We start from the raw sequence: 19414 nt of genomic DNA, 5'->3' as shown, positions 1-19414 counted from the left end.
CATGAAAGGAACAGATAGCCTCAAATGTGATTCTAGAGATCAATGATGCTAGTACTACAACCAAGAATCAACTACCTAGCAAAACTGAGAATATTATTTCAGGGGGGAAAAAAAACAGATATCTAATGACTTTCAAGCATTCCTGATCAAAAGACCAGAACTGAACAGAAAATATGACTTTCAGATACAAGGCTCAAGAGAAGCATAAAAAACTAAACAGGAAAGAGAAAACCTAAGGGATAGAATAAGGTTAAACTGTCTGCATTCCTACATGGGAAGATAATACTTATAAGATTTAAGAGCTTTATCATTATTAGGGCAGTTAGTAGAAGTATACATAGACAGAAGTCATGGCAATGAATGGCTATGAAATGGCTATGATGGGATAGTTAAATGGATAAAATTAAGGAATGGAAAGAGGGATGCACTGGGAGAAGAGAGAAGGGAAAAGTAGAAAGAAGTAAATTATCTCACATATCTCACAAAAGTGAGAAAGAGCTTTTATAGGGGAGGAAAAGGTGACAATGTCTGAACCTTACTCTCATTGAAATTGACTCAAACTGTGAATAAAATACATACAGATTGGATACAGAAATCTATCTTACCCAATAGCAAAGTAGAAGGGGAAGGAGATAAGAAAAGGTATGGGTGGGGGTTACAGAAAATATAGCAGGTTGGGGGAATCAGTGGTCAGAAGTAAAACACTTTTGAGGAAGGAGAGGGTGAAAGGAAATAGGGAGAAAGATAAATGGAAAGCATAAGATGGAAGGAAATACACAGAAAAAAAAATTCTACAGCAAGTTTCTCTGATAAAGGCCTCATTTATCAAATGTATAAAGAACTGAGTCAAATTTATAAGAATACAAGTCATTCCCCAATTGATTAATGGTCAAAGGATATGAATAAGTATTTTTAGACAAAGTAATCAAAGATCTCTATTCATATGAAAAAATGTTCCAAATAACTATTGATGAGAGAAATGCAAATTAAAATAACTTTGAAGTATCACTTCACACCTATCAGATTGGTTAATTATGACAGAAAAGGGAAATGACAAATGCTGAAGAGGATATGGAGAAACTGGGACACTAAATGTACTATTAGTGGAGTTGTGAACTGATCCAACCATTCTAGAGAACAATCTGGAACAATGCCCAAAGGTATATAAAACTTTGCACACCCTTTAACCTATAATACCACCACTAGGTCAGTATACCAAAGAGATTAAAAAGAAGAAAAGGAAAAGAATCTACAAGTACCAAAAAAATTGACAGTTCTTTTTGTGGTGCCAAAAAATTTGAAACTAAAATGATGCCTAGTCAGAGAATGGCTGATAAGCTGTGGTATATGATTGTGATAGAATACTATTGTGGCATAAGAAATGATGATCAAGATGCATTCAGAAAAACTTGTAAAGACTTTACATGAACTGATGCAAACTGAGTTCAGCAGGATCAGTAGAACAATGTACATGGTAACAGCAATAACATATAATAATTAAATGTCAATTACTTAGCTATTCTCAGCAATACAATGATCCAAGACAATTCCAAAGAAAAATAATTGATGGAATCTAACTATTGACTGTAACATACTTTTCTTGTGTATGTATGTGTTGTCTGTATTTTCTTTTACAAGATGACTAATTTGAAAATGTTTTTTATGACTATACATGTATACCCAATTGCTTGCCTTCTCAATGGGGTGGGAGGGGAGAGATGGAGAATTTAGAACCCAAAATATTTTTTAATGTTAAAAACTGTTTTTACATCTAAGTGGAAAAAAAACCAAAATATTAAAATTATGGTTTAAAAATGTGCTAAGTTTATTATATAGAATTTAAGCCAAAATAGTGTTGTTGTTTTTTTAAGCTAAGAACCAGAAAGAAGAATCTATTGAAAAAAGGACCTAAAAGAAATGGTTCTATGAGAGGGGGAGATGTGAAATCTCTTTTGAAATTAGATACCAACCAGAAAAGATGATGGAGTAGGAAGAAGTACAGATCACTTCCTCTTACAACTACATAAAGATTAAAGAATATCAGACCAAGAAGTGATTGGAAAATCCATGCTAAAACCACAATGGGTTGTATTTCTAGACCAAGGTCACAGGGTAGGCCCACTGGAAAGTGATCAAGGTAGGAAAAATGGTCCAGTGCTACCACTGTAACCCCAGATCAGGATTAGGAATGTTGACTTCCAAAGTCAAAACCAGAATAGGCCTATAGTAATGGCATTTTTGATTCTCTGACCCAAGAATAACAGTGCAGATTTGGCCCCAGACTCAGCCCAGGGCTACAGCTACAAAATTTCACAGGCTCCAATCAGGATAAGCAAACAATGCAGTTACTCTGAACTTACAGGCTCTTTTAGCTAACTAACTGGGGGAGGGGGTGGGTGGTGGCAGTTGCATAAACCATCAAAAACTACCTCTAGGAACTCCAAGAAGTAGCTCTTCAGCTATGTCACCTAGAACAAACCAAGGAACAGAGCATGGAAAGTCCAAAAAGGCAGTGATTAGAGTATGTGTTAGGTCAGAGAGCATAAAGCACAAGGAAAGTTTTCAGTTCCCATACTGAGGTATTCCTATAATCCCTGAAGAACATGGCATTCAATTCCTAGAAAAGTGGTATAAACTAGGATAGCACAAGGCAGGGACAAATGAGACCAAAACAGTTCTGTCAGAAGTACAAAGAATTTGACTGTAGTCCCAAAACCCAATCTGGGAAGGATGAAAAATGAATAAATAAAAAAAAAACACCCAAAATAGAGAGTTATTAAGGCATTAGTAATAGTTAAGACCCAAACTCATAGGGGAACAACTACAAAACACCTACAAGCAAAGAAGTCACAAGGTAAGTTAGTATTCTTAGAAGAAATAAAGCAAGAATTAAAATATGATAAAATGGATAAAATGAGAGTGCTAGAAGAAAGAACTGGAAAAGAAATGCTAATTTTGGAGGAAAAGTTCAAAAAAAGAATTAATAGCTTGGCACAATGGTTATAAAATCTTACCCAAGAAAGAGATTCCATGAAAATTAGAACAAACCAAACAGAAGTTAATGTCTCTATTAGATGAAATATTTTTAAAGTTAAAAGATTGGAAAGGGGGCAGCTGGGTGGCTCAGTGCATTGAAAGCCAGGCTTAGAGACGGGAGGTCCTCGGTTCAAATCTGGCCTCAGAAACTTTCTAGCTGTTTGACCCTGGGCAAGTCACTTGACCCCCATTGCCTAGCCCTTACCACTCTTCTGCCTTGGAGCCAATACACAGTATTGACTCCAAGACGGAAGGTAAGGGTTTAAAAATAAATAAATAAATAAAAGATTGGAAAAAATAAAAGAAAATGTAAGTTATCTCCTAAAAAAATTTTTTTAATTAAAAAATTATATGGAAATCATCAGGGAGAGATCATTTAAGAATCTATGGGCTAGTGTAAGGGTTAAAAGGTAGGTCTTAAGACAAAAGTGAGGAGAGCAGTTGAATAAAAGTTTAATTTGAGAAGTACAGGTAGAAAATAGAAAAGGACAAAAGAGATTATTATCCTAATACCCTATGACTATACCTAAATTCCTAAAAACGATTTAAAATTTCTAAAACCTTTCTTCTGTCTTCTGAGGACAGGTTCTTCTTGCCTGGCAAGACCTCTCTAACCTACACCATATAAAATTGATTCACTAACTACCTATGTTCCTAAATATCAAGTCAGCACCCACTAACTCCTTCAACCAGTTTCTACCACCAACAGTCAGTAGCCAACTGCCAGTAGCTGAGACAGACCTCTTTCGATCTTGGTGAGATCCAGAGGCAAAGAGCCTCTAACTGCCAACATTTTTTCTCTTCCCCATTTCCCTGGTAATGGAATCTTCAGCTCTGGCTTACAGACCCCAGTCAGTTCTGCTATACTTAGAAATTCCGCTCACTTACCTCTTAAAGAGACAGAGGGAGAGATTAAGAAAAAATCCCTTTAACATTAGCAAAAAGGCATGCCCCCCCACCCCACCCGAAAAAAAGCCTCTATATTGAATCTCAAGAAATCATCAAAGGATACTATAAAGCAATGGTCATCAAAACAATATGGTATTGGCTAAGAGACAGAAAGGAGCGGAACGGACTTGGGGTAAGTGACCTCAGCAAGACAGTCTATGCTAAGCCCAAAGATCCCAGCTTTTGGGACCAAAATCCAATATTTGATAAAAACTGCTGGGAAAATTGGAAGATAGTATGGGAGAGATTAGGTTTGGATCAACATCTCACATCCTACACCAAGATAAACTCATAATGGGTGAATAACTTGAATATAAAGAAGGAAACTATAAGCAGATTAGGTGAACACAGAATAGTATACATGTCAGATCTTTGGGAAAGGAAAGATTTTAAAACCAAGCAAGAGTTAGAAAAAAATTATAAAATGTAAAATAAATAATTTTGATTACATCAAATTAAAAAGGTTTTGTACAAACAAAATCAATGCAACCAAAATTAGAAGGGAAGCAACAAATTGGGGAAAAAATCATCATAACAAAAACCTCTGACAAAGGTCTAAATTACTCAAATTTATAAAGAGCTAAATCAAATGTACAAAAAAATCAAGCCATTCTCCAATTGATAAATGGGCAAGGAATATGAATAGGCAATTTTCAGTTAGGGAAATCAAAACTATTAATAAGCACATGAAAAATTGTTCTAAATCTCTTATAATCAGAGATGCAAATCAAAACAACTCTGAGGTATCACCTCACACCTAGCAGATTGGCTAACATGACAGCAAAGGAAATTAATGAATGCTGGAGGGGATGTGGCAAAGTTGGGACATTAATGCACTGCTGGTGGAGTTGTGAATTGATCCAACCATTCTGGAGGGCATTTTGGAACTATGCCCAAAGGGCACTAAAAGATTGTCTGCCCTTTGATCCAGCCATAGCACTGCTGAGTTTGTACCCCAAAGAGCTAATAAGGAAAAATACACGTACAAGAATATTCATCGCTGTGCTCTTTGTGGTAGCAAAAAATTGGAAAATGAGGGGATGCCCTTCAATTGGGGAATGGCTGAACAAATTGTGGTATCTGTTGGTGATGGAATACTATTGTGCTCAAAGAAATAATGAACTGAAGGAAGTACATGTGAACTGGAACACCCTCCAGGAATTGATGCAGAGTGAGAGGAGCAGAACCAGGAGAACATTGTACACAGAGACTGATACACTGTGGTACAATCGAATATAATGGACTTCTCCATTAGTGGCCATGCAATGATCCAGAACTATTCAGAGGAACATATGAGAAAGAACACTATCCACATCCAGAGGAAGAATTGTGGGAGTAGAAACACAGAAGAAAAACAACTACTTGATCACATGGGTCAAGAGGGATATGATTGGGGAGGTAGACTCTAAATGAACATCCTAATGCAAACACCAAAAACATGGAAATAGGTTGTGATCAAGGACACGTGTAATACCCAGTGGAATTGCGCATTGGCTACGGGAAAGGTGGGGAGAAGGGAGGGAGGGAAAGATTATGATTCTTGTAACCAAGGAATAATGTTCTAAATTGACTAAATAAAAATAAAATTTTTAAAAAATCATCGAAGGAAATTGGTCAATACTATCATTAGAGGACAATGTGAAAATAGAATCTACCAATCACCTCCTGAAAGAAACTTCAAAATGAAATAAGAACTTCAAGTACCAAGAAAAATACTTCAAGCAACCAGAAAATAAAACTAAGTACCAAGCAATCATGATCAGGAATATTGGTAGCAGCTTTCTTCCTTTGAAAACTTTCCTTTATTATCCTTTGATCACTTAAGGAAAAGAAAATGACTCTGACAAGCAGTGAGTAGGATTGATTAGAGGGCAAGGAGACACCTGAAACAAGGAAACAAGGAGAAATGTAGGTGAGAAATGATTAGAGCCTGAACTAAGGTGAGCTGGGTAAGAAGAGCTGGATACAGGAAATGTTCTTTAGAGATAGAAAAAAAGCAAATTTTGGGGAGAAGAGTCCAGAAAGTGCTGAGATTACAAACCTGAGACACTTGAAAGTAGTATCTTCAAGTAGTATAGCAGTATTTTCAAGAGATACTACAAGATAGATAGTAGTATCTTCAAGAGAAACAAGAAAGGTTGAGAGGCTATTTTAGGAGGAAAGATGAGGTCAGTTTTAGCTATATTGAGTTTAAGATGTCTCTTAAGACATCTGATTTGAAATGAAAATTAGATAGATATCTAGAACTGAAGCCTAAAGAGAGATGACTAGGGCTAGATTTTTAGATTTAGGAGTCATTTACATGGAGACATTAAACTCATGGGAGGGGATGAAGTCACCAAGAATAATGAGGGAGAAGAGAAAAGGGCCCTGGACAGAATCTTGGGGAACCCTCATTACAGTTATTATCCCAATGGTACTATATAATAACTATCATATACAACACTGGTAGTTTCTATGGCAAAAAAAAAATTGTGTTCAGTGTTCCAACTTGGGATGTAATATAGACATTTTTTAATGAGTATATTAGGAAGGCTGTAGGAAGCTGATCCACATAGCATCTGCTTAGCTGTGTGATCCTAGAAAAGTCCTTAACCTCTCAGAGGCTGTTTCCCCATCTGAAAGGTATTGAACTAGAGGTCCCTAAAGTCCTTTCCAGTTCTAATTCTATGATCCTAAAGCAGTTGAAGCTTGAGAAGATACTGGGAAATGAGAGGATATAAGAAAGGAGGTAAAAGGATGATCCCACAACCCAAAAGAACATAGACCAAATCTAAGAGTTTATTCAGCTAAATTATAGGTTAAATAGGATTCTGAGGGACAACCCAGGGCACTAGCAATCATTTGTGATATTTTAATTAAAAAAGATCAGCATCATTATATTTATGTTATTTAAAAAAAGGCTGAAGTCAAAAGGCTTTTTTAGTAATATTTATCAGATTCCTGTTTAATGGCTAATGAAAACATAACTATTAAAAATATAACCCTTACCTCTCCATACTTCTTAAAGAACTCATCTTTATGTCGATGCAATGCATCAATAGCCTTAGTTATGATTGGTGGTTTTTGGTCTTTCATTACAAGATAAGGATGAGATCTAAAAAAGAGAGAGGTATAGATAACTAGTGTTATTTAGTGATAATAAAATATTAACAGTAATAGATATGGTATCCCTTCACTTACAAAATACAATTCCTCTTCACAATTCCTTTTCACGTATTTGCTATGCCAATGTATACTATTGAGATAAAGTGGTGATATGTACAACCTAAATGGTATGCTATTCAATTTAGTCTAGCAAACAATAATCAAATGTCTATTATATTATAAGTATACCAGGGATAAAAAAGATATAAATGAAAATGCCTGCTTTGAGTTTAGAATATAGTAGAAAGTTAAACATGATTTGTTTTTACTAATATTTTAGTTAATTGTGTAAGTATATGGGAAAAGTCAATCTCCAATGATCTATCTGCCTGGTACTTTCATTTCTTTAAGGAAAAATGTGTAATTTCCAATCTTAATCCTTGTCATCTGGAAATACTGACCCAAAAACAAATTAATTCATTCCCCTTGATGCTCAATCTCTTCCTTTTATATTCCTTCAATTTCCTTGCATTAATTGAAACCTGGTTTTCCCAAGGTTTCTGGATCTCTGGCATTCTTCTCCAGTGCTGACTGCTGCATCTTCTACTTTTCCATTCCTCATTCCATATAGAACTGGCAAACCATTCATCCTTTATCACACTCCCCACTATAAATTAGTTTTTTATGATACCCTTTAGATTTTTTTTTCAATGAATCATTTAAGTGCAAGTCTGCTTTAATTGTACACATCTTTTTCTCATTCTTTCTTCCTGTTTCTTTACTAATTCTGAACTTAGTTAGGTCTGATGAGTCAGTCCATTATTGATCTTATTGTATACAGAAAGTTTATTTAGGAATAACTCCCATATCAATCAGTTTTTTTCATTAAAATATAAAATAGATTTCACTCTTTAACACATTTTTGCTGACCACTATTTCCAGCACCTACTACTTCTTTTCTCAAAGAAAATCATGATACTGAGACACAAGTCATCTGAGCAACCTACAAATCTTTGGACTCACTTCTTCATGAACCATGCTTTCCCATATATTTCTCCCCAAATTCAACTTTCCCTCTTTTGCATAAAAATCTCCAAATATCAGAGCATATCTTAATTTTATCCATTTATACATGTTACTTCAATCAATCAACAAGGTACAATGCTAAATGCTCAGAGACAAAAATGAAAGTTACTGCCCTAGGGGACTTAACCAGAAGCACTGCATGTACAGATATACAAAATAAATACAAGGTAATGGGGAGGACAGAGAGAGAAATCTGCCATGGCTTCAGGAAGAAGATGGAGCTTGAGCTTACTCTTTCAGAAAAACTAGGTTTTCTAAGTAGAGGTGGAATAAGATTGCACTGAACACACAGAATATAGCCCAATCAAAGGCACTGGAGATGGAGCCTCGTGTGAAAGGAAAAACAATAAGCCCAATTTGGCTAAACGATAGAGTGTATATAAAAAGTAATATATAAAGGTAGAAAGTTGGGTTGGGGCTAGGCTGTAATAGGCTTTAAGTATCAATCACAGGACATTATATTTGATAACCTTAAGTGTATATATGCTTTTTCTCCCTGGATAAAATAGAAATTATCATCAAGAACTGTTTCATTTTTCTCTTCGTAATAACCACAGTGCCTCTCAAAACTGATATATAGGCCCTTAATAAATGACTTGTTGATTGATATGAACTTTCAACAAAAGTAATTCTTAACAAAACGGGGGAGGGGGGATGAGAAAACTACAAAAATAAGTTGGGTGGGTAAGAACAGCAAACTACTTTTACCTCAACTAAATCACCAATTCTGACAATGTTTTAATCAACACTTTTAAATTTGTCTACATATATTTCTTTTTTTTTAAAGTTATATTGGGGACAAATAGGTAGCTCAGTGGATAAAGAGCGGCCTGGAGATGGGAGGTCCTGGGTTCAAATTTGGTCTCAGGCACTTCCTAGCTGTAAGATGCTGGACAAGTCACTTAACCCCCTAATTGCCTAGTTCACTCTGAGCCTTGGAACCAATATACATTAATGATTCTAACATGGAAGGTAAGAGCTTTTTAAAAAGTTATGTTGTACTCAATGTATTCCATTTTTTAAAGTCACACTGTAAATACCCATAAATGAAATGGTTAAAGTAAATTCTGATTCCTTAATGATTTGAATGTTTTATATGAGCATATGTATGGTAAACATATATATGAAACATATACATATATAAAAGTCATAGTGTGGTATAACATTAAAAAGGCTGAAATGTGGAATCAAGAAACCTGGATTCAAATCTGGAATCTGATATTTACTAGCTTGTGACTAATTATCTCCCTGAGCTTCCATAAAAAATGGATTAATTACTTACACTACCTAGAAGGGTTTTCATAAAGGAAGCACTGTGTTAACCTCAAAGAGCTAAGTAAATGTGATTCATTCTTAAATAGTAAAGTATATTCATTAGTTCTATTACTGAATAAATTAGATTATAGACTTGTGCTTTTTTGAAAGGCTGAAATAGCTTTGTGTTGAGATTTTTGACAGTAAAATATCTTAACAGAAAACAGTTCTGTGAGATTTGACTTCCACTACTGCTTACTATACTTACTAAAGGAGTCACATTTCTAGGATATAGCCATTTCTTTAAGAACATCTATTTATGTTTTTCTCTGGGGTCATGTTAGAGAAAAGGAAACAGTGAGGAACAATGAAGAGAACACTGGATACAGACTTTAAGACAAAGCCACTCTAGCAATGCATTTTCGTTACACTAAAACTTCAATTTCTTCACCTATAAAACTAGAGATGAAAAATAAGGCATGAACTATCTGTAGGACCTTAATCATGTCACTAAACCTTCCCGCACCTCACTTTCTTCATCTGTAAAATAAGTTATCATTTGGACAAAATATTGATAATGAACTCAATGATTGATGGTCTGAGACCCCCTAGCAAGGTTTACATGTACAATAATATTTTATAGGGATTTTAAAATTTATTTATAGGTAAAATGAGGAGGGAAACTAAAGTACTATGTAAATGATTGCCATTTTGAAAATGAACTTGAGATAATTTTGGCCATTAGGTTTAAACAAATATTCAACACATTATGTTCACTTTTTTCACAGTTCTGAAAAGAATTTAAAATAAACTTTTATTTTAAAAGATAGGAGTTATAAATACAAGTGCATATGACTGTTCCAAATTCTCAGAGAAAATAGGATCAAATAATATACTTTAAATGATTTGCAAAAGTTTGATACTATATAAATGCTCATTATGTGTAAAGGGAATTCTTTATTCCTTTTGCCTATTCTGAATTCACACACCTTTTGATTGAATCAACAAAAGCTTAAACTAGGTAGAGGGGCTGGCAAACCACTTAGTGAATTCATACCCTACTTAGTGCTAAGTGAGGTCAGCTAGATATTTGGAGAGCTTCACCCTTTTTTTCTAACTCAGTCAGAAACTTGTGAATTCTTTTAAGAGTTCACTCTCAGAAACTGTTCAATCAGGAAACTGAATCTTTTTGATGAATAATCACCCCTCCAGAAGGTGCAAACTGGTTCCCACAAACATTGCCCCTTGAGCAGTGCTAGACAATTTGAAAGCTGTAATTGGCCCCTGTGAAGAGGGGAGGAGACAAGAAGCCACTATAAAAGGCTCTGAATTTCTGAGACTAGAAGGTAAGTCAACTCCAAAAAGGAAGTCAGCTTCAAGAAGAAGTTGGACTTCAAGAAGGTCAGCTCAAGGAAGAAAGTTGGCCTCAGGAGTCACCTTCAGCTCCAGTCATGTCTTGACCTGCCTCTTGAAGGGAACTTGGGTGAGTGGATATCCAGTTGGCTTTCCCTTCCTGTCTTCTGGAGAGTTTAATTCCAGTTGAAGTTCAACAAGTCCTGGCTGAGTAGGTTAATGTCTTCTCTATCCTTCTGTAGTTCTCTACTTTCACTCTTTCCACCTCTTTTGTAAATAAAAGCTATTAAAGGTCACTTCAACTTTGAGCGATATTACTTTGAATTATATATTTTAGTCAAACCCTTAATTTTAACCCTTACAAAGCTCAGAATCTAAGAGGAGAAACAACAAGCAAACAAACATGTATAAACAAAATATGTAGACAATAAATTGGAAATAATATTAAAAGAGAAGGTACTAGAATTAAGAGTTGAGAAAGGATTCCTTTAGAAGATGGGATTTTACTTGGGAAACCAGGCAAATAGTAGGGAGAAATAAAGAGCAATCCAGTACAGATGACAGCTAAGGACAATGTCCAGCTCAGAGAGTTAGGAATGTCTAGGAGAAAGCGCTTCTATAGTTAGACTGAAAGTTGGGCAGCCTGAGAGTGGTAGGTTAAAAAGGGCTTTAAATGAACAAACAAGGGGGTTTTATATTTGATTCCATAGGCATAGGGAGGCCCTGGAGTTTAATGAGTAGGGGGTGACATGATCAGAGCTCTGATTTAGGAAAATCACTTCTGTGGTTTTATGGAGAGACTTGAGGCAGGCTGATCCACTAGCAGGTTATTGAAGCAATTCAAGAATGAGTTGATTAGGTTGTGACTTGTCCAAGGTCACACAGCCATATAAGTAGCAGAGCCAGAACTAAAAACCTGGACTCCTAAATTTCAGTCTAATTTTCTTTCCCATATATCACACTTTTAAGAACTTAGAAACTTCTGCTAATGTGAATAACTTTAGAAAAGAATAAAACTGAGTTTTCAAACACTATAACAAAAGGGGGGAGAGGTGTTTGAAAAAGGGAGAAAATACTTTTTTAAAAGAGGCATTTCAAATTGAAGTCCAGAGATGCTGGCACAAGAGGTGACATAGTGATGTAAAAGCTAGCTCAATCCAGCTACCTTTTGTTAAATTTTCAGGGTGAACAAGTTGGTAAGCATAGAAATCAAGTTTTGGTTGATTGTTTTGCTGATTATCTAGACTTAAGAAAGTGAAGGAGAAAACCTATGATGAAGATTAAACTTAAAAACCTGTACTGAGCACTTTCAGTAAGCCGTTTGTTAAACATTTACCAGCACATCACTTGGGTGGCACAATTAGGACCAAACCCCAGCTCCTGAATTTAGCTCATTGTACTTAATCGCTGTGAAAAGTTCACCTTGGGTAACTATCTTCAGAAAAGCATTCATCTCCTAAAAAGAATAAGAGTTCTTGAGGAACCTGCACCATGATATGAGAACAGGTGAGTGAAGAGGTCAGGTAGAGAAAGGACATGAAAGAAAACATAAACTTTTTTATAAAAACTCATTGAAAACAACTCAGATTTCTTAATTCACGTTTAACTGGTACATCAACATTTAGTTACTACACAACCCGCACTGGAAGTTAGAAAAAAGAGGGAAGGGAGGACAACGTTCAGCAACTGTCAACTGTAATCAAGCTTCCAGAGCATCTCGCCTCGAGGGTCTCTTTCCTGAGAGGGAGGAGACGACTCCAGGGGGAAAAATGAGCGGCCGACCCAAGTCCAGACAGACTCGAGAAGGGAAACCCCCACCACACGCCGCCAACACAGTCGAGCGTGGGGATAGCGTGGGGACGGGCGGCTGAGTCAGCAAAGGAGGATCTTCTCCCTTCCTTTACTTTTCCTTCTCTTCTCTTTCCCTTTCCTGAGGAGGGAGAGACCTCGGCAATTCACCAGCGCCAGACCCCGCCCGCACCGCGCACTCCGCATCTCATTCCTTCAGTTTTTGGACCGGTTCTGTTTCAGGTCCAAGAATCCGACCCTATTTAAGGGCAAGGATAGGGAGCAGGGGACTGAAAAAGAGAAGAAAGTGTGACGAACCCTTCCTCTTGGGCTGTCAACTGAGGTGGAAGCTCATCCATCGCGGTTCATAAGGCTCCGTGCTCAGCGCCTCCGGTTTCTCCCCCCGGCCACAGGAAGTAAGGCGAGCTCTAGGAAGGAAAGAGGAGGAGGAAAAGGTAGTGAGCTAGAAATACGTCACTAAAGCGGTTGGTCAAACCCCGCCTCCTCCCCCCCCCCCCCCCCCCGCCCCCCAGCTCACATCCTTGCTGCTGCTTACTGCCGGCTTCTTTTTGAATACACAAACTTTATTCAACATTCCCTGCTGTGAGACAATTTGAAGAGATGTATGGTGTATCCCGGCAAGACTAGCGCCTCTGGTGTGAGGGCTTGCTAAGCTCTTTTCAAGCTGCTCCTTTGGTGTGTCTACTTTTCACCCAACTCTCATCTGTACTGCCAAGAAGCTTTAGCATGTGCAGAGTAAAACAGTCTCTACAGACCAGCTAAATCAGTTTAAGGATAAGGATGGCCCACGAACTCCTTTGTGAATTGAAATAAAGTATCCACCCCCAAGCATGTGAAGACCTCACCATTGGAATGGAAAGATAAAACCAATTTATTCCGATGACCATGAAAGCTGCTTAAGCAAGTGCTGCAGAGCAATTAGAGCTTGCTTAGACATTAAAGAAGCCTAGGTCATGGCCAGTTTTCCTGATTTTTGTCTTGCTGCAGGACTGTCATTTCTTATACCACAGCGGTATTCCCTTACAAACATAAGGCCACTTATTCCATCATTCCCTAATTGATGAGCAATCCCTCTATTTCTAATTTTTTTGCCACTACAAAAAGAGCTGCTATAAATACTTTTGAATTAATAAAATCTTCCCATACTCACTCTTTTTAAAAGAATTTCATTGGGATATACAGATCTTAGTAGTGATATTTCTGGATCAAAGGGTATACACAGACCTTTGGACATAGTACCCAATTGCTCTTCAGAATGGCTGGAGCAGTTCTCAACTCCACCAGCAGGTGAAACAGTTTCCAGTTTTCCCACATCACTTCCAACATTTGTCATTTTCCTTTTCTGTCATATTAGCCAATCTGATCAGTGGTACCTCCGAGTTATTTTAATTTGCATTTCTCAAATCAATAGTTATTTGGAGGGTGTGAATTAAATATTTAGGGGACACCCCCCCCCTCAGTTTCAGACTTTCCATCAGGTGTCTTATTTGTCAGTGTGGCAGGTGAGATTTCTGCCTAGCAGTAGTCAAGGCATCTGACATGTAGAGAGTGAAATGAAAATCTGACCAATTAGAAAATCTAAGGGAAGAGTTTAGACTGAGCCTAAAAAGTCAATGTATGAAGCAAGCTGGATTTCTCCTATTTTTCTGTTCTGTAAAAGAATGTCTATCACAGGGGGCTACTGCAGGAACTCTTGTCTCTTGGGCTCTGCTTCCTTCCTTTTTTTTTCATTTTAAACATTATTTTTATTTGATCAATTTCAAATATAATTCCTTGGATATAAAAATCATTTTCTTTTCCTCCCTCCTCTCCTGCCACCCCTCCCATAGCCAATGTGTGATTCCACTGGGTATCACATGTGTCCTTGATCCGTACCCATTTCCATGTTGTTGGTATTTGCACTGGGATGTTCATTTAGAGTCCACATCCCCAATCATATCCCCTCGGCCCCTGTAGTCAAGCAGTTGTTTTTCTTCTGTGTTTTTACTCCCACAGTTTTTCCTCTGCATGCGGATAATGTTTTTTCTCATATATCCCTGCAGATTGTTCAGGGACATTGCATTGTCCCTAGTGGAGGAGTCCATTACCTTCGATTGTACCACAGTGTGTCAGTCTCTGTGTACAGTGTTCTCCTGGTTCTGCTCCTCTCGCTCTGCATCACTTCCTGGAGGTTGTTCCAGACTCCATGGAATTCCTCCACTTTATTATTCCTTTGAGCACAATAGTATTCCATCACCAACAGATACCACAATTTGTTCAGCCATTCCCCAATTGATGGGCATCCCCTCATTTTCTAATTTTTGGCCACCACAAAGAGCACAGCGATGAATATTCTTGTACATGTTTTTTTTCCTTATTATCTCTTTGGGGTATAAACCCAGCAGGGCTATGGCTGGATCAAAGGGCAGACAGTCTTTTAGCACCCTTTGGGCATAGTTCCAAATTTCCCTCCAGAATGGCTGGATCAATTCACAACTCCATCAGCAATGAATTAATGTCCCAACTTTCCACATCCCCTCCAGGATTCATTACTTTCCTTTGCTGTCATGTTAGCCAATCTGCTAGGTGTGAGGTGATACCTCAGAGTTGTTTTGATTTGCATCTCTCTGATTATCAGAGATTTAGAACGCTTTTTCATGTGCTTATTAATAGTTTTGATTTCTTTAACTGAAAATTGCCTTGTCATGATCCTTGCCCATTTATCAATTGGAGAATGGCTTGATTTTTTGTACAATTGATTTAGCTCTTTGTAAATTTGAGTAATTAAACCTTGTCAGAGGTTTTTGTTATGAAGATTGTTTCCCAATTTGTTATTTCCCTTCTGATTCTGGTTACATTGGTTTTGTTTGTACAAAAACTTTTTAATTTGATGTAGTCAAAATTATTTATTTTACATTTTGTGACTCTTTCTAAGTCTTGCTTGGTTTTAAAATCTTTCCCTTCCCAAAGGTCTGACATATATACTATTCTGTGTTCACCTAATTTATTTATAGTTTCCTTATTTATGTTCAAGTCATTCACCCATTCTGAATTTATCTTGGTGTAGGGTGTGAGGTGTTGATCCAAACCTAATCTCTCCCACACTGTCTTCCAATTTTCCCAGCAGTTTTTATCAAATAATGGATTTTTATCCTAAAAGCTGGGATCTTTGGGCTTGTCATAGACTGTCTTACTGAGGTTGCTTACACCAAGTCTATTCCACTGATCCTCCTCTTAGTCAGTACCAAATTGTTTTGATGACCACTGCTTTATAATATAGTTTTGAGATCTGGGACTTCAAGACCACCTTCCTTTGTATTTTTTTTTCATTATTTCCCCGGATATCCTTGATCCTTTGTTCTTCCAAATGAACTTTATTATGTTTTTTTCTAATTCAGTAAAAAAATTTTTTTTGGAAGTTCAAAGGATATGGCACTAAATAGATAAGTTTGGGTAGGATGTTTAAAAATAGACTCGAACTCTGGACTTCAGTTCCCAGAAGCCCTTGCTCCACTTCCCCAGAATGCTTTGAATTCTCACATGGGCCGAGATCAAGAAGGTATTTCACCTGATTGCAAAGGCTTTTGGGGCTCTCTTTTGGACTTCCTTTTTGGAGCAGACACATCTCTTTCATGATGTGAGGTTATCTTGTCTAGGCCTCTGGCCTAGGCACATGTTTTTTCTTATTCTATATTTTCTTTAATCCTTAACCTTTAATAAACCTCTAAAAAATATAATACTCCTTGCAGAGAGAAACTAATTTCTACCTGCCTCAGTTTCCCTAATTTTTAACTGTTACAGATGGTTATTTTTATTATGTTAGCTGGTCCTACCCATGAGCAGTTATTGTTTTTCCAATTTCTCAATTCTAGTTTTAGTTGTGTGGAAAGTGTTTTTTAGTTGTGTTCATATAGTTCCTGCGTTTGTCTTGGCAGATAGATTCCTAAGTATTTTATATTGTCTAAGGTAATTATGAATGGAATTTCTTTTTCTAATTCCTACTGCAGAGATGTATTGGAGATATATAGAAATGCTAATGACTTATGTGGGTTTATTTTGTATCCTGCAACTTTGCTAAAGCCTTCCTGAACTCAAACCTGCTCCTTGGCTAGCCTTAATTTGTCTGACCTGTCCATGTGGTTTTTAATTTTTCATTATATACTTACCAACACCCCCCAAAAAAACATTCAATTAAATAAATGCTTAAAAATAGATTATGTGCAAAACCACAAATTCTACATTGTTTGCAATTGTTTAAAGATATGTAAGTAATATATCTGTTGTTATCTGTTTCTCATTTAGTTTTTTCCTTCAAAAATCTAGGTGCTATAACACTTGGTACATACATGTTCAATATTGATAAGTAAGGTAAGTAGGGTATGTCTGAGAATAGTATAAAAGTTAAGGTATGACCTATTCCATTACCTGTAAGGAAGTATATATGTTGAAAATGAAACTGTGTGCCAAGTAGATGTGTATTCCTTGAGGTAAAAAATAGTCAGCCAGAGCCTAAGGTGAGCAGTTTTTGTGATGCCTTGCTGCAGGTGAAAACTTTAACTGTCTCTCATCTCTTTCTTCACGCTGACACTACCATCCTACTAAGGACCCCTGACCCCATGAGGGCTGGCCCTCCATGGAACCTGACTTTAGACACTTCCTAGCTATGTGACCTTGGGCAAGTCACTTATTCCCAATTGCCTAGCTCTTACTACTCTTCTTCCTTGGAACTGATACTTAGTTTTGTTTCTAAGACAGACAGTAAGGGTTTAAAAAAATAAGGAAAGAAGAAAGCTGAGGAAAATTTTTACAAGTGTCTGATAAAAGGCCTCATTTCTCAAATATATAGAGAACTGAGTCAAAGTTATAATAATACAAGTCATACCCCAAATGATTAATGATCAGCTGATATAAATAGATATTTTCAGACAAGAAAAAATCAAAGATATTGTGAAGATTAAATTAACTCTCCTGCCCATTTTTAGATTTAATCACCAAAAGTGTAAACATCCCACTTAATCATTGAGTGGGGGAGGTCTGTGACCCACATGTGCAATAGTGGGTGACAAATCAAAATCAAACTGTCTGCCCCCTGTTCAGTCCTAAGTAAAGTTTCAACTGTAATTGGTAGATGTAAAAGTGTAGGAAGGCACAGGAAGTGGCACAAAAGAAGTGTCTTTAAAAGAGAGTTACAATTTCCTGTGGGAGGACTTCAAACTTTATCTTTGGAGACTTCTCAGGTTCTGTGTGCTTGGGACTTCTGACTTCTTCTGGAGTTCTGAGCTCAAATTAGAGGCTGATGAAGAATCTGCTGACTGGACCTAAAACCTCTCCTGCTGAGACTGTCATTGAATCTCTCCCTTTGGACTGACATGTGGTAAATGAAAAGAGCTGACTTCTTTCCTGGATTTTCTGAGGACACTATCTTCAGGAGAAACTTATCCTCTTGAGAGAGGCATCCCCAGTTCCTCAGCTCAAGGCAAAGGATTCTCCTGCTAAGCCCTGCCTGGGTTAAGCCAAGGGTCAGAACAAAATGCTTAGTGCATAGACTAGATATTTTACCATATCCTCTCTCTGATCCCTTACTTCACTCTTTCTATATTTTGTAAATAAATTATAAATAAGCCTTTTTGGAATTTCACAAAATTCCTGGCAACCCTATTCTTAAATAATCCAGTCCAACCTTTTATAAAAAACCCTTTTCTCCCCCTTACAATATCTACAGTCATCTGAAAAAATGCCTCAAATCATGTTTAGAGAAATGCAAATTAAAACAACTCTAAGATACTCCTACTCCTAGCAGATTGTCTAATATGATATAGAAAGAGGAAATGATAAATGTTAGAGGTGATGTGGGAAATTTAGGATACTAATACACTGATTGTGGAGTTGTGATCCAACCATTCTGGAAATCAATTTGGAACTACACCTTGTCAAAGGAAAATTTGGATACCTCAATTTTGCCCCTGCCCTTTGAGAAACCCCAGTGTCAGGCACACTTGTTTTGGGTTGAACTAAAGACCTAAAATTGTTTGGGAAATCTAGTGTGGATGGGATTTGTGGACATAGTAAAAATATTGAGTACTTTTATTTGTTTTAAAGGCTTCTCAATATTTATGTTAAACTTCTCTCAAGGAAGCCCAGCTCTTAATTTGACCCTTTCCTTTCTAATTGTTATAGTTGACCACTCCCTGATCCCTGAGGCTGGCTACAAAGAGGTTTGCAGCTTGTTTGCAGGTTTGTCTATGCAGGTTTACCATACTGAGTTCTCCAGGGGGTATATAAGACCCCCAAGGTATGTCCTTCTTTGTAGCTGGCATCTATTGTGGTATCTTCTCCCAGGGATATGTCCCCAGAGTGCAGGCCCTTTGTAGATCTTGGTGCTGGGCTCTGTGTGGTGGCCGAATATTGGGCCTATCCCTATTCCTGATTAAAGACTTAGGTTTTTCTGACTATCAAATAGTCTCTGTTATTTCCAAGTTAACAACCTAAAGGACTATAAAATTGTACATACCCTTTGACCCAGCAATAACAGTACTAGATCTGTATCCTACAGAAATAAAAAATAAGATAAAAGGATCTATGTGTACAAAAATATGTGTAGCATCTCTTTTTATGGTGGTAAAGATTTAGAAATTGAGAGTATGCCCAGCAGTTAGGGAATGGCTGAACAAGTTGTGGTTTGCTGGGGACTGTCAAGCCATGATGTTTTGACACGGTCACTCGTGGAAACCAGGAGATCACAAAGTGGCTCCTTGGAAGGATGGAGACACCCACTTAACCCCCTCTGTGTGACTTCTCTCACTAACATCCCTTAATATTGGAATTGTTATGATCATTGTTCTCTCCCTAGCTTCAGAAAAAA

The 19414-nt window shown here is 37.1% G+C and overlaps 1 protein-coding gene across 2 annotated transcripts in view; it reads right to left on the bottom strand.

The window, feature by feature from the left end:
• LOC100032151 (damage-control phosphatase ARMT1-like) overlaps positions 1-13038 on the bottom strand; it is a 28499-nt gene extending 15461 nt beyond the window's left edge. Inside the window, exons 1-2 of one of the 2 annotated variants that reach the window (XM_001381198.4) lie at positions 12871-13038; positions 6976-7081 (exon numbers count right to left, since the gene is read on the bottom strand). In XM_001381198.4, coding sequence (XP_001381235.1) covers positions 6976-7081; positions 12871-12911 — 147 coding nt within the window. In that variant the 5' untranslated portion in view covers positions 12912-13038. The other variant, XM_016428957.2, reaches the window with a different exon arrangement.
• Between the last annotated feature and the right edge of the window lie 6376 nt (positions 13039-19414).

Source organism: Monodelphis domestica, chromosome 2 (genome assembly GCF_027887165.1).
Source record: "Monodelphis domestica isolate mMonDom1 chromosome 2, mMonDom1.pri, whole genome shotgun sequence".
NCBI lineage: Eukaryota > Metazoa > Chordata > Mammalia > Didelphimorphia > Didelphidae > Monodelphis > Monodelphis domestica.
This window is presented reverse-complemented; position numbering and strand designations above follow the sequence as displayed.